The sequence below is a fragment of the Micropterus dolomieu genome, linkage group LG15 (assembly GCF_021292245.1).
Source record: "Micropterus dolomieu isolate WLL.071019.BEF.003 ecotype Adirondacks linkage group LG15, ASM2129224v1, whole genome shotgun sequence".
In the NCBI taxonomy this organism is placed as follows: Eukaryota; Metazoa; Chordata; class Actinopteri; order Centrarchiformes; family Centrarchidae; genus Micropterus; species Micropterus dolomieu.
This window is the reverse complement of record NC_060164.1, coordinates 11,845,391-11,861,682: the sequence shown is the minus strand read 5'-3', so window position 1 is coordinate 11,861,682 and position 16,292 is coordinate 11,845,391. Positions and strand designations below refer to the sequence as shown.

Genomic DNA, 16,292 nt, shown 5'->3' with positions numbered 1-16,292 from the left:
TCCCCCCCCCCCCCCCCCCCCGTGTTCGGCTTGGTAACAAATACATACACGTAGAGAATCAAATAAATAATAAAGACGACAAAGGACTATATTAAAAATCCTTTGTAAAAGCTATATGTCTACTTGGCAGGACAGAGTTAAAAAAATAGAATAAATAAAAAATAAAACTAAGCGTTTGTCAATTGGTCATCCCTTAAATTCTCCATTTTCTTATTTATTAACTTCAAAGTTTTATTATTCATTTACAGTTTTCCTCGCTTTTATTGTTTATGTTTTGTGTATCTTATTTTGAAATCCTTTTGGTTTTGCCACTATCTCATCTATTAACCCTTTTGGGTCCAGCAAGTTACTTTCCAAATTTATTGTACAAGTAATCCAGTAAAATAGCTGACATCAACTCTGATTCACGGACTGAATAATAATAATAATAATAATAATCTATTTTTGTAGAGCACAAGTTACAAAGTGCTTTAACAAGTGTAAAGACAATAATACCCAAAAAACAATAATACAAAAACAATACAAGATAAAAGCATGAAAACATTGAAAAGACTAAAATACATGTTTAAGATAAATATAAAATTAGTAAAATAGAATAAAATAAAAGGGATAAAATAAAGTCAAATAAGATCGGGAAAGGCTCTCCTATAAAAGTATGTTTTAAGAAGGGACTTAAAAGAGTTCACTGACTCAGCTGACCTGATTTCCTCGGGCAGGCTGTTCCAGAGCCTCGGGGCCCTGACAGCAAACGCTCTGTCCCCTTTAGTTTTCAGTCGAGACTCTGAACAGACAACAGACCTCTGCCCGAGGATCTCAAGGTACGTGTTGGTGTGTATGGGACTAAAAGTTCAGAAATATAACAAGGCGAGAGGCCATGAAGAGCTTTAAAAGTGATCAATAGAATTTTAAAGTCAATTCTAAAACATACTGGGAGCCAGTGTAATGAAGCTAAAATAGGAGTAATGTGGTCATATTTCTTTGTTCTGGTTAAAAGCCTGGCAACTGAGTTCTGGATAGTCTGGAGTCGATCAATAGATTTTTGGGTTAAACAGGTTAAAAGGCTGTTGCAATAATCCAGGCGTGATGAGATGAAGGCGTGTAAAATGGTCTCGGTGTCCTTAAAAGTTAAGACAGATCGAATTTTTGCTATATTTCTAAGTTGATAAAAACATGATTGAACAAGCTTTGTGGTGTGCTGCTTGAAATTTAAATTACTATCAAACCAAACACCAAGGTTCTTTGCCACAGGCTTGTGATTTACTAGCAATCTGCTGGGACCCAATGACCAGGATTTCTGTTTTGTCTGAGTTCAGCTGGAGGAAATTATTTGACATCCATTTTTTAACTTCACAAAGGCAGTTGTTAAGTGAACTCAGCATTCCAGGGTCTGTGGATCTGATGGGCAAGTATATTTGTGTGTCATCAGCATAAATATGAAAAGAAATGCCATGTTTATGGATAATATGTCCAAGGGGAAGCAGATACAAGGAAAACAAAATGGGTCCTAAGACCGACCCCTGAGGCACACGATATTTAACTTGACAGAACGAAGAGACATAGTTGTTTACAGACACGCAAAACTTCCTATTTGACAGGTAGAATGAAAACCATTCTAGGGCAGTACCAGAGATCCCCACCCAGTGCCTCAGTCTGTCTAACATGATGTTGTGATCATTGAAGGTACCAATGCCTCCTGAAAACTGTGAGAGAAACAGCTGCGCAGAAAAAAACTTTAATCCGCCGGCCAGTGACCTGAGGTGCCTCAGAGCCAATCCAACTGTCACAACAGAAACCCTGCAACACAGCCTTTTGGTGGTTCATCTCCAGTGGGACCGTGTAAACGTGGGACCAAAAGACAGATGTGGGACCTGTATCGAATCTCTGAGGAAACAGCAAAAGTAAGGCAAGGCACTCGTCTGTGGTCAGATAAGTTGATGTCGAAATGAGCCTTTAAATCATAGACGTTAAATCCAAATCTCCTTTAATTAGCAGATAAATTGGCGTCTATCTGTTTCCCGTTATCTTTGAAAGCCACTCTTTTCACTTTAGCCAGTTAACAGTCAATTCAGCCCTGTTCTTTATCTCTGTTCAAGCTGCCATTTGTTGTAGGCATTGCTGTTCATATTTATATAATTTTATTTAGTTATATTTACCGTAGTTTAGGAATAAATATATATCTATCTTCTTAATTGGTCATTGTGTGTGCTACTTTCCTCCAGAGTCTGAATTTCTGATTTATGAAATCACACCTAAGAAATGAGATTGATTAATAAAGTAATTAAAAAATGTATTATTTATTTCCCAAAGTTTCTCAGTTCGTTCCCAAAAGCTGAGCGGTACCCCCTTTTTGAATGAGTGCTTATGATTATAATATTTCCAAGTATTAATATTCATAATTTCATTTACAAAGTGTAGGTACACTACACATCCACAACTTGTGGGAGAGCGCGGCTGATCAATGCCTGTGATATGTCCACCGTGTCTCCTAGCGCCCTCTGAATTGTCCTAGTGGCTAAAAAGTCCAATGTGGAAGATCTGCCCATGTGGTGGTACAGTGTTAGAACATCTGACATGGCTCCAGAGTGGTGGCTACAAACCACTGCAAAGCTTCACGAGAATAGCTTTTGGTAGCCTAAAGCGAATAGATCTACCTGGTCCTGCATTCCATACTCAGAGCATGATCTGCAACATCTTGCAGCAGCATTAAATATGCCATTGTGTGAGAAGGCTTAGGGTGCCGAAATAGGTCTACTTTGAGCCTCTACATAGTGTAATCAATTACTGATTATTGGATGACATGGTGCCCACATTGGCATATTTGATGTCAATAGGTGTTTCAAAATTAAAATATTAAAAAAGGAATAGGATGTTTGTGGAAACTGTGTAAATTGATTTTAAGAAGAAATGTCTTACCCATTGTTATTACCATGCTTGTCAATGGCATACTGTGCTCTGTTGCTTTAATAATCTCCAATAAAGACAATAAAACAGAAATTGTTATATATTCTAAGATCACTGGTACTCTCTCTCAGAATATACTTGTTATTTTGTTTTATTTACAACTCCCTTTGTCTTTGACTATGAAAAGCAACCACATCATGATATGGCTACCTGGGCCTTACAGCAAGAATGGTGTTACATGGGTCATCAAGCGTGCCTCATTTGTGCTGTATTTTATATAGTCCTTTGAATTACAGCTGAACACTTCCATTTCCATTTTCATCAGAGCTCTGAATATTTCTCCTCACGCTCTCAGTATGTCTTTGAAGTGCCTTTTTGTAAATTCCGTGTGCTTTTTTTCAGGAGTCATTTCCTCCTGGCCACTCTGCTGTAAAGCCTAGATTTGTGAAGTGCTGCCCTGACTGTTGTTTTTCCAAGAAGATCTCACAGCCAACGAGCTCATTAGATCTGTCAGAGTGGTCCTTGGGTTTTGACCAAGGTCCTTCTTGAAGGGTTGCTTGGTTTGTTAGGACAAGTGTGTCGAGGACAAGACTGGCTGGATGAATGTTTTTTCACATTTATTAATGATGAAGACTTTTGTGCGCCTGTGAAATCCCACTGCTAGAATTGTATCTGCTTAGATTTCCTTAGACTTCATGGTACAGTCTCTACTCCAACGTCATGCACAGTCAATAGTGGATCTCTAATAATGACAGCTTGTGTTTTGCTGTAAATCCTATTCAGAAAATTACCATTGTCATCGCCAAAATGGGGCATAAACAAGCTGTGTCAACAACTAAACATCATAAAAAATCTGGTCATTTGAGAATATTTAGTTTGATTGATTGTTCTGGGAAAAACCGGTGCTATATCCTAAATCTACTTTTTACCACTGTGTCTGTGTCCAACTGAATCTTTTTTCAATTAAAAAAGAACATTCTTATATTAAATATGGATAACCAAACTGGCCAATTTACATTTTTATGTATTTATACAATATATAAATATTTGCTTTATTTTTTACAATAAAATATAATCTACAAATGATTATGTGTATATATATATAAATTACATACATTCATTTGACTTAAGACAAGAATTAAATTGAATATAATAAATATATGCCATTATGAAAACTAGACCCATGTTATGGCTACAAACAGTGATCATTAATTAAATCCAGTCTTGGCTTTTCACAAACTTCTCCTGTCTTGTACAATAAAAAAATGAGTCCTGAATCACTTTCACTGTCACTGGCATCATCATCCATTACCTCAAATCACCCATGAGCATTTTTTGCCATTGATATGCAACGATAATGCCGTGCAGTGACGCCTGCTCTATCCTCTGAATGATGGAAGTTGTCACTTGTGTGGCAGAAGCACCTATCAGCTTACATCTTACTAATTACTCAAGTGTTCTTTATTTAACCACAAGTAGCAAATGAAGATGTACTAATTTTGTTGAGACGTGTGAAGTGAAGTTCAGACAGGTGAAAATAATAGTATATTAAGTTAATTAACTTTGCTTTTTGTCCCCATTCCCTCAGTGGTCATTACCTTTAAATGGAGCCACACATTGGCAGAAGTAATTACCAGGCTGGTCAATGCAAGTAGCTCCATTCTTGCAGGGAGATGAAGCACACTCATCAATGTCAATTTCACAGTTTGTACCTTTGACAGAAAAGAAGACAGATTAATAAATACGTTATATCAAAGGGTCATTGGCATGAACGTTTGGTAGTCAATTATTTAAATCACAAAACACATCTCTGCAGTTGCTGTAAGTTAAATCAGAAGAGAGGCTGGTTTTCTCTGTCTCACGGACGGCAGCTTTCACAATTGTCCATACTAGACTCTCGAACAACCACAACCTTTTATCTGGGTATTAACATGTATTAGATGTAATAGATAAACAACATAATCCTTAAATAATTGTGTTAGGGATTTTTCTTGCAAATTATTATTTTTTTGAGCGATTGTGATCCTAATACAATACACACAGATGAAGGGAAAGCTGATCAGGTACTGCTATACCACCTGAGAGGGTTCCCTATGGCGTGGCAGCAGGGTATGAAACAGTAAAGAACATCCTCACAGCAAGAACTCTATTTCAGATATTATTTTTTAACATTTAAAAAAGTGTTCTTAAACACATTATTCAGGGAGGGATTTTTATTTTAAAAGGAAATAAACCAGCTCATTTGTGAACATGAAATTCAGCACTGCAACCAGTTGTATTGCTCATTTCATTTATTTTTATGAGGGGAAATACATTATCTTGGTTTTAATCTGGAGTCATTATTTATCTCTGTACTTTCAATAGTTGGTATCACAGTACCACATGCAAGGAAATAACAAAATAATAAATAATATGTCTGAATGCAATATGTCATAATGTGTGTAAAGTATTAACCTACTCTGCAGTCTCTCTACTATTAAGAGGAGCTGCTGATAGCTGACTTCACAAAATATACTTGTTCAATGCATAATTCATGAATGAAGATGCGATTGTCTGAATGTGTTGTTTTAATTTGTGGCCTAAAAAAACACAAGCAAAGCAAACATTTTCCAAATGTAGGTCAGTGTATTTAAACCCTCGTCACATAAAACAAATTACACGTGTTCAATGGCATACTGTAGGTAGTGGTGAGATTGCAGTGTGGTCCTTAGTCATCTGACATTAGGCTAGTACAACTACTACCACTAATTTGTTAATATAAGCATGCTAACACTCAAAGTGTGACCCTTGTGAATATTATACCTGCATCACCGTGTTACCATTGTGAGCATTCTTATGTTAGCATTTAGCTCAAAGCACTGCTGTGCAGCCTCAAAGATCCGCAAGCATGGTTGTACACCTTGTTAAAATCATGTTTATATGTTTAAATGGATTGAGCAGCGTGTGAACACAACCTGTATAATATACTGTTGTCCAATACAAGACCCATGCAATACCTCTGTTAGCCTTACACTGTAATGGTTAATATTTGATAAATCTCAGAGAAGTGGTGGTTTTGTATTGGAATACAACACAAAAAATAGGTACTAAATATTTCCATAGGCCTGTATTCTATATATGGAAATATGTAATATGTAAAGGATGTCATCCACATTCACATCACATTGTAAGCTTCATGTGCACTGTACATTTTGTTCATGTGAAAATATAGAAAGATACTCCTCACCTGAATACATAAAGTGCATTCACTAACCTGTGAAGCCAGGCATACAGACACATCCATAGCCATGAACAAGGTCAACACATGTGGCACTGTGCAGGCATGGTGAGGATATGCACTCATCTATGTTGACTTCACAGTAGTTCCCTGTAAAGACATGACATTTACAGTTAACAGTCAGTGGTCACAAATGTCCAAAAAAGTGCCATACCGCAGCTTTGATTTATAACAATTTATGACTCCGTTTTCTGCTTTCCCTCAATTTGACTTAAAGCCTCTTCATGTAGAATTTGAAATTTGATGATTGGTGACACCTTGAATCCCTTGGTTTCAGTATTTTAAGACAGTTGTCACAAAAATTAAGTGAGCCAGATATTTCATGTGCGCATTTTGCAACACATGGAATAAACAAATTTTTACTGTTATGCTATCAAAATTAATTTGACACTGACATTTAGTTTTGAATATTAAACAAACAGGGGACTTATATCCAGATGTCAAAGTTTTAACAGCTGGACAAATTCACAAGATTTTCATCTCCTTCCGTCTAAACAGCATACACAACAGTATGTAGCAGATTTGTATTTATTTCTGTTGTATGTGACACAAAGAATAGTTCATGTAGAAATATAGATAATTATATTGGTGTTTCCCTCCTAATTTGTTTTGTCTGAAAATACAAAGCCGATCAGCTGCACACCAACAAAGCCTCAAGAGGATTTTGTTTGCATCACTGTTTCACACATTTAGAGTCTCTGTAAGCTTTGGAGGAGGCTGTGATATAGTGTGAAATGCCAAAGTGAGAAGATGTCTTTGAATTACAGCAACATGTACTACAATGTAGTGTTTGTGCTGCTCTTGTAACACTTTAAAGGAGTTTGTTTTAGAACCTAATCGCCATGCGGCCTGGGGGTTAGCGTGAGTAAAGTGTTGACACACTGAGGTTGTCTTACAGATGTTGTCAATACTGATGCTCAGTGTAGCCAAAAACATTTCATTTCTCTGAAAGACTCTGGGGACATCCAAAGAGTCCGATAAATCCACTTATTACTGAGAGAAGTGCAGCTTCAGCAAACCCATTACAGCAGGATTGCTCACTTATGTACTGTATGTATACACATCATTATCTGTGTGTAACAGCTGACTCGCATAAAGGAACAGTATAACTTTTCATAATTGCAAAATTCCAACATTAAAGTGCGGTGCTGCCTCCCTCTACTTCTTATTATTAGATTATTAATTTGAACAATTAGCAACAACAATCAATCAACACTCAATACTCATCGAGTACTGGCTTAAACCTCCCTGGAGGATAAACCTTTTCGATATTTGGCAGGTCATTGACTTTGTACCAAATGGCAACCCCCAATGGCTGAAAAATGAAGCCAATGTGGAAGTGCCAAAACCTGCAGTTCCTTGATTGGCCACTGGCTCAAAAAGCGCATCAATCCCCATCTCCCCCATGTAAAAATGCCCAACTTTACAGCAGAAATAACCATGTTTACAACCTGGTACAAAACAGTTGTGATCTTTACAGATACAGGTAGCAGGGCTTTTTGAGTGCTAGTTTTGTAAATGAAAGGATGAGCTTAGGTGCAAGGCTCAAACATGTTTTCCCACCAATACCAAGTAAATTATCACTGTAAGTATTTATGATTTTAACTCCAGTATTTAAAGTAGTTGCACACATTTTGTGCAACTTAAGATACCTGCAAGATTGAGCACATCACCTGCCTATGAGCTGAGACAGCTGTTTTCCTCTTTACATAAAAGTATTTCCCTGATAGGATTTCTGTGGCTCCTCTGTAACTGTACTTCAATAAAAGATTTCCATTATTGAGAGGCATCAAGGTTGACTGGAAAGTAATAAAAACTGATGCCAGTAAATGTATTGTAGAAATGGAAAGGTACACTACTCTCTGGCTGTCAATCTACACATTTTTAGGATTTATGGTATAGTACCACCCGTAGATTTCAAGAGAAGTTGAACAGGTGCTATGACTATAAAACTATAAGTAAAGTGAGTGAAACTGCTCAGATCTAGCCTCAAGCATGAAAATGTTTATGCACTTTCATATCACTTCCACAGTTCAGCTTAGTTTCAAATCAAACTGTTTAATGACTATATGAGTAGGTTTTAATCTAACTTGCAAATATATGGGGATTCAAGTTAAAGGTTCAACATCATCACCATGTATAATAAGCACACTGGTATGAAGAGTCGTACTGAAGTTGGCTCCCCACTCATCATTCATCACATAGACGTTTCAGCAGTGTAAACATACAGTTTACACTGCTCAGTACTACAGTACAACAACATATAGTTGTGGTAAGAAGTGTATAAAATACCTGTGATTCCAAGAGGACAGTGGCAGCTGAAGGAGTTGAGCTCATCAGTGCAGGAGCCTCCATTTCGACAAGGCTGGCTGAGACATTCATTCACTTCAATCTCGCAGCTATTTCCTAAGAAAGTATGAAAAACCTGTGTTTCTGTGTATAAAATGTGACTTTGACTCACAAAGAATAGCGTTAGGATAGCTTTCACTTACCAATAAACCCAGGTGCACAAAAGCAATTGTAGCCATTGAGAGCATCTTTACAAATACTCAGGACTCCACACGGCTTTTCTTCACAATCATCAGTGTTTATCTCACAAAACTGGCCTGTTAACCCTGGAGAGACAGAGGATAAGATGTTCTATAGGATTTCTCAATTTTCTTGGTTGTTCGTCTCTATGTGCTCTGTGATGAACTGGTGACTTGTTCATGGTGTACCTGCACCTGTTTTTTAATAAAGTTTGACTGACTTATCTGACTGTTTTGTTTCGCTTAATGCGCCTTATAGTCCGGTGCGCTTTATATATGAAAAAAGTTCGAAAATAGACCATTCATTGACAGTGCGCCTTATAATCCAGTGCGCCCTATAGTGCGGAAAATACGGTATGAGTAAAGAGCAAAATAACAACTTTGAGTTGGTTCTCTTCCCGTCTTTCCTTCTAATGCAAAAGTAAAATGTACAAACGTACAACAAATATATACAACTTCAGAATTATAATTGAACATTTGGAGAAACATACAGGAACCAGGCTTTTGAACAATTTGTTAAGTATAAATTAAATAACAGCTGATTCATAAATTGTACAGTAAATAATTTAATGACTAAAGCACTTAAATGTCCCCTGTAGAGTTTTTGAAAACTAATATGGTCGCCTAATATGAAGGTGACACGAGCTTTCTACTGATAATTTCTCACTATATATCAATGTTCAACAGTCGGTAGCTGTAATGTGTGCAGCAACGTGACAATCTACCCACAAAGGCAGTGAAGAAGACTGCTAGCAAACATGGATTTAAACAATGCAGGTTTTAAAATGTTAAAAAAAATGGTTTTGTTAACATTTTATGAGGAAGGAAACGTGTCCAATGTGTTTGCTAGGCTTCACCGAGACAAACAATGAATTTGTGGGAGAAATACTGAGAAAAGAAAATGTATGACAAAGTAGCTTTAATTGTAACAAGACATTTATGTCTGTCTTTAGTAAAATTATAGATGTGTGTAATGCTCAGACTAATGCGTGGTTACTTAATTTGGAGGCCTGTAATAATTGGTCATTTCCTCTGTTCTTTTCAACTGATCCATTGCTTTGCCTTTTCCAGTTGTGATGACACAAGCTGAGAAGTGAGCAGTTATTGATTACTTTTTTATACTTATTATCTATAGTTACATGAATTACCTGTTACTAGTAATTACCTGTTGATCATTGCAATGAAACAGTAACTAATGTAATTTCCTTCCTATCTAATGACTTCCTATCATTTGATTGTAAGTGATTCCTTTGATAAATTACTTACAGAAGACTTTTGGATCATAAGTGGGAAAACAGGCATTCCAAGCATCATCGCTGCTTTGAAGTCAGCTCACAACCTGATGAACTGAGACCTGACGTACATATTTCATAAGGCTGTTACGTGTTGTTGCTTAAGGCCATAGAGATTAGACTCCCACAGAGAAGGAAGCTGAACAAGTGAAAGCATCAAACTGCCATGTACATGATTCGATCAAGGAATTGCCTCCATTTAAAACGAGCCCATCTGGATGGTGAACCTACCTGGTAAACAATCACACTTAAACCCTCTTGATAGATCCACACACACTGAACCATGTTGACACAGACCATCAACACAGTGGTTTATAGGTGTTTTGCAGTGTGGTCCAGTGTACCCATGTTGACACACACATCTAGAAGTATTTGCCAGCTCTTCACAGAAGAGGGTCCCCTTGGGGTCGCACGGATTTGACACACATTGGTTCACAGATGACGAGCAGTCATTGCCATGGTATCCTGTAAGAGGTGGGATCAAAGAAGTCACTGATGTAGTGTGCCGAGTACAGTATACTGCCTTCCCACGTCTGGCACACATCATGGATTGTGATTTCACGTAATGCTGTCATTGCCAGTGTTTTTCCCCCCTTTTGATTTCCATATTTTATCCAGCCAGAGACTAAAGCACTAAAACCAAGGAGGGATTTCAGCGACAATACACAACCAACAGAACCCACCAATTGTAAATAATTTGTGGATTTGTACATGTGCTTTCTAATGGTATTCACTAAGAGATAAAAAGCTGTTTCAGTGATACCACAATAATTAACAACACTAATATGTTTTCACATGCATTAAGGGATAAATTTAAAATGGAGGGATTGATGTAGAATCAAGCAAGAAGAGCACATGACAAAGAGAGTTTATAATGATTCACTAGGTTATTTTTACTGAGCACACTTGTGTACATGTCTAGATGGAGTTTCTGTAGTAATGACTAAAAGATTCAGAAATGGCTGCTGTCAACAAATTTACTACCGCTTAAATGTGCTTGTTTAATACCTGGAGGGCAAATACATTGGATTTCCCCAGTTAAGCTGTGGGAGCAGGTTCCTCCATTTTGGCAGAACTCAACATCTGACGCACATGCAGAGACAGATGTGGAGCAATTCTTCCCTGAAAGGTAAATAAAGATTGTTGAATGAGCACAATAAAGATGAACACAAAAACTAGAACGATCACATTAACAACATAATGACACGTCTCACACAAATGAGTTTAACCGCAGAGGGTGACAACCATAAACGTGATAAACTAGGGTGGTGTGAGGTATGTATGTGCTCGATAATGGAGCCAGTAAGGGTGGTATTACAGTGTATCTGCCAGACCTTTGCACTTTTCAGTCTATTTCTTCCAACAGCCAAAAGCACACCTAATTGATTTAGTCTACAGTTTTTCTGCCACAAAAACTACTGTTTAGTACTGCTCAACAAACATGGAGGTGATGGATACCATGAAGTTTCCATTCGTTCAACACAGAATGTTAAACTGGAGACAAAATAAACATGTACTTGTAATGTACAGCTTAGCATTTTGTCAACATGAATCAGTATTACTGTATATGTTCCTGTGTTGGCTTTACTAAAAGACATACATCCCCCTTTTTTCTTACCAATAAATTATCTAATACGTTGTCTATATTCAGTTACTTCAGGGGGAGAAAGATATCGTCATACTCAATCAGCTGAAGTCATTCTGAAATTAGTGAATGAGCTCTCACATTAGACAATGGGACTACTTTGATGGTTATCACTGCTGAGAGATCCGCACTATTTCATTAAAGCCTAAACCATGAAAATGATGACACAGATAACTCACCAGCAAAGCCCGAAGGACAGATGCACTTATAGTCTGCAACCAGGTCAATACATGTGGAATTATTGGCGCAGTATCCATGGACACATTCATCATAGTTGATTTCACAGTTCAACCCGCCAAACCCTGGTATAAAGAGAGAGAGAGAGAAAACAATCTCATCAGAGATGGCATGAGAATGTCAGTAAACACCAGACTTGGAAAGATACTAATTAGTGTCAAATTGTACCCAAAAGCAATTCACTGCTGTCATGAAATTTTTACATGACTTTTCACTGCAAGCTCATTGCAACAGTAAACAAGTACATACCACGGTGAGTAGACTGCACCACAGTCTACATGATTAGTATTTTATTTTTGCCTGGCAAGTTGTATCTGCACATTTGATATTTAAAAAACAAAAGGTTAAAGTCATGAAGTTTAAAGTGAGTACTGCCAATTTTTGACATTTTAGTCCCCCATAAATATATATTCCACTGCATGGTCACGCTACAAAATGACTATCATTAGCACTGTCACACACTGCAGCTACAGGAGGCCCATGACTAATGCTTGGCTATCAGCACCATCGGCGCAGGTCAAATTCTCATCATTTCTCAAACTGACCATGGAACCAATTTCCACCTCTCTCCATGTCATAAAATTTGACAATTATCCTGACTTCATTAAAAATGCATAACAGGCTTCACCCGCAATCAAGGTTTAATCAGAGTTATGTCTCACAGGTAAGATGTCAACTGGACCAAGAAATGATCGGAAAAAATGCTGAGATTTATTCCTTCTTTCTCTAATGACGCGAGTCACAATTTCTGATGGAATGATTTTATGTGATTGGAAAAATGTAAAGCAAATATTTGTTAACCTTACGGGTATTGAACCGCAAGCCAGGAAGACATGAGTAAATGTGTAATGGAAAATCAGCATGAATAAAGGTAGTAATCAACATCATGTGCTAAAAAAAACCTAAACACATTAAGTTGAGAATATACAGATTAATATTTCAAGCAAACACTACATCAACTGAGTTACTTCTGGCGGGCCGGTCTCAATCTATAGACATTGGTACTTAATAATCCATGTTAATCCTGTTGATGACAATTCAATTCTCTTTGTCCCCCAGGAGATACAGCCTCTCCCCTTCTCTCTTGAGGCAAATTGTGATTTGCAATATTGGGCTATATAAATAAAACTGACTTGACTTGACAGAGTTCACTGATTAGTTCCTGCTATTTGTCCCATTGTGTGCTAAACAGCAAAATAACCTGTTGTGTTTGGTTTGGACAAAATTCAGTTAACTATCAACCCTTTATGTCACATGGCCGTACTGTGCAAAAAAACAATCTCTTCCAAAATGCAAAAATGATTGAAACCTTGAACATTCCCCAATTACAAGAAGGTAGTTATCGCCGTTTTTCGAGTCTACAGTTAAAAATATTATTGTACTGAATGTAACGTGCAAGAAGTAGTCTTAATTTATGTTTAATTTTTTGTTTTTTTGACTGTGAGAGGAGTCTGGGAAATTATGTTTCAAATCCATTAATGAGCTTTGATTTAACAATGTTGAAGAAGTTGATTTAAGGAAGATCAATTTTGATTCTAACATGGATATAAACAAACTGTCATCATTTTTACAGTAAATATTGATTCCATCACAAAAATGGATCTTGGCTCCATATTTCTAGTTACTATAAGTGAAATCAGCAAGTGTTATGATACATTATTGATAACAGCATTGATAAGGGAAAAGTAAAAATTGTGGATTTGGTTTTCTCAATACTTTTATAAGATGAATTGAACACCAGTACCACATGGCTTGCTGATTTGAACTGTTAACTGCAGTGGAAAATAACACAATGTTTTTTCATCTCTGTTTGTCCATTTATCCACAAGAAAAAGAAAAAGACCACCAAACAACATAACAGCGGAAAGAAATGTGTTTAAGTGTTTCTGAATAGCTTTTTTATTTAAGCCAGGGTCATAACTTCAGGGCTGAAACTGGTTGGTTGCACACTTAAAAACCAAAAAAGGTCTAAATTAGCCACATAATCGTATCGTCCCGACTACTGGGGGATCTAATTGCATTGCAACTTACCCTCTGAGCAGAAGCACTGATACAGGTCAATGCCGTCGACACAAATACCACCGTTCTGGCATGGCTTTGACTCGCACTCATTGAGATTTACTTCACAAAATGACCCTCCAAACCCTGCAGCATATATTAAAAAAAAAACACTGTTATTGGAATCCTTTTGCCGGGTTTCATTCCTCAGCCAATTAGGATCAGCATGACTTTGTTTTCATAAACAAAAGCTGGTTTTCAAAGCTTGTATTGATTCAAAGAGCTTGCTGGGCACATGCAGACTCAGCTCACTGGATCATTTAATCATGTTTAATAAGAGCCAGTCATTGCCCTTCTGATTTATTACATTAAACAAGCCAAATCCAGTGATTTTTAAAATCAAAGTCAATCTATACACAAAGGGAACCACATGAAACAAATAACACGCATCAGCACACACGTGTACAGGCAATCACACCATACACCACAAATGCACACCCACACAGGCCATTAATGAGGAGCCTGTCAGTGTTTAAGGCACATTAATGCTGGGGCTACACAGTCTGTTTGTGGGTTACCCTCACACTAATCTACCAAAGAGCATTTGTTGTATAATTGTGCGCAATGTGAATGTTTCACACAGTCAGCCACCAAGGACTTAACAGAGCACAAGTGTCTGGACTTGCTCTTCACAATTAGGAATGTGAGGAAATGAATGTAAAAAGAACAGTCAGAATAAGCAGTTTTCATCCAAAATAATACTGTAGCTTTACACAAAAACAAGAACAACCACCAAACAAAAACAACTGCTGCATTGCGAAAACCTGCTGTGTTCAGATAATTTTATGGCAAAAAAAAGTCTTGCGCTGCAAAAGTTGTGCTTTGAAATAAATGCTAATGTAACACAAAAATATACTGCTGTCAAATACAGCTTTTTGGTTTTAAAAACAATTATTGCCCTGCAAACTCTGCTCTTCAAGAGGGTTTAAATCACTTAAAATCTCTGAAAATTTTAAACGGCAACCTTCACAACAAGCCAGTATTTTGTTCAACACATGATACATATTTAACTCATAAAATCATACATTTTGAGTACATCTAACAATCTCAGTCCAATGATGTGATTTAGTGTGAGTGCTAAATACTGGGTCAAAAGTTTCCCAGTGTGAATTATATAGTATAGTGAGGGAGGGTACGAGTAACATATTTTGCAACACATTAGGTTGGCAAGCATTAGATAATATGGATGCCAAGACTGCCGACCTGAAACATCTAGAAAAGACAGCATCTCGCAGTTCGCCCTTGAGAAGTGATCTGGGGAGAGCAGCTCGCCGCAGGTTGCTTTCATTTACATAAGAAATCACTCACAATCCTTCACTTTGACATCTGCCAAGCATAAGTGCAACAGAAGTAATGAAGTTACGGTTATTGATTGGGTTACATGAACTTCTATGTAATAGCCATTCATTTGAAAAGAGATAGCGGAGCTGGTGTGGGTTAGTGTCGACTCTATTATGATTGGTTTGGCAGGAAAAATATTTTTTTAATTCAAGTGCTGTAACTGTATCTGGGAATAAGTTGCAAGATTCCAGGTGCTTGTGCACGCACACAGCACTTCCTGCACATTTATCCTTGGCTTGCAAGACTCTGAAGCCTGGTTACCCCTGGCAAGCCTCGGTGTATCAAACAGGTCAAGCCTCTTCCACTTACTCCTGTGTTATCCCTGTCACTGCTGTCAGCTACTGCTCTGATAACACGGTCATCTTCGAACAGGTGAAACAAGAGGGACTTGACTGATACAAAATTGTGTTTTTTGTCAATTTAATCCAAGTAAATCATCATAAGAATATGATTATCAGATGGTTATGAGGGTGTAAAAACACTATGCATGGACTATTTTTGGTCTATAAGGACAGCTAAACATTACCTCAAGGTGCAGTACTTACTGCACAGCAACATACTCCTTTTAGTACAGTGAACTTGACTTTGTGTAAGCAAGTCTGCATCAGAAAATGTTGTCACTCTCCACATGTGCTCATTCTCCAAGCGTTAATGTACCTGCATCACAAATATAACACCCATTAAAGGACTCGCTCACCTCTTTCACAAGTGCAAGAGACATTCTGTCCATCCTTGGTCTCAGCACATATTAATGTGTGTTCACTGCACATTCCAAACGAGCAGAGGTCAATGTCCACAGAGCAATCTTTCCCCTTGAACCCTGCAAAGAAAACTGAGTTAACAATGGAGAAGGAGAATTTGGCCAAACCTTGGCAAATAACTAATAATAAGAACTTAATTCAGAAAACAACAGTAATCCACAATACGCAACCCATATTTATGTAGCTGTACATTTTATAAGGTAAAGACAGACTTACAGGGGTATCGATTCTTCCGCTTGCAATCTACCTGCT

At 37.4% G+C, this 16,292-nt stretch overlaps 1 protein-coding gene across 1 annotated transcript in view; it reads right to left on the bottom strand.

Annotated features, from left to right (window-relative positions):
- The window catches only part of eys (eyes shut homolog), a 276,707-nt gene that overhangs the window by 115,625 nt on the left and 144,790 nt on the right, over positions 1-16,292 (bottom strand). Inside the window, exons 16-24 of the mRNA XM_046071407.1 lie at positions 15,977-16,099; positions 13,912-14,025; positions 11,823-11,945; positions 11,007-11,120; positions 10,230-10,463; positions 8,671-8,793; positions 8,471-8,584; positions 6,155-6,268; positions 4,500-4,613 (exon numbers count right to left, since the gene is read on the bottom strand). Of these exons, the coding sequence (XP_045927363.1) occupies positions 4,500-4,613; positions 6,155-6,268; positions 8,471-8,584; positions 8,671-8,793; positions 10,230-10,463; positions 11,007-11,120; positions 11,823-11,945; positions 13,912-14,025; positions 15,977-16,099 (1,173 nt within the window). The remainder of the gene's footprint in view (positions 1-4,499; positions 4,614-6,154; positions 6,269-8,470; positions 8,585-8,670; positions 8,794-10,229; positions 10,464-11,006; positions 11,121-11,822; positions 11,946-13,911; positions 14,026-15,976; positions 16,100-16,292) is intronic.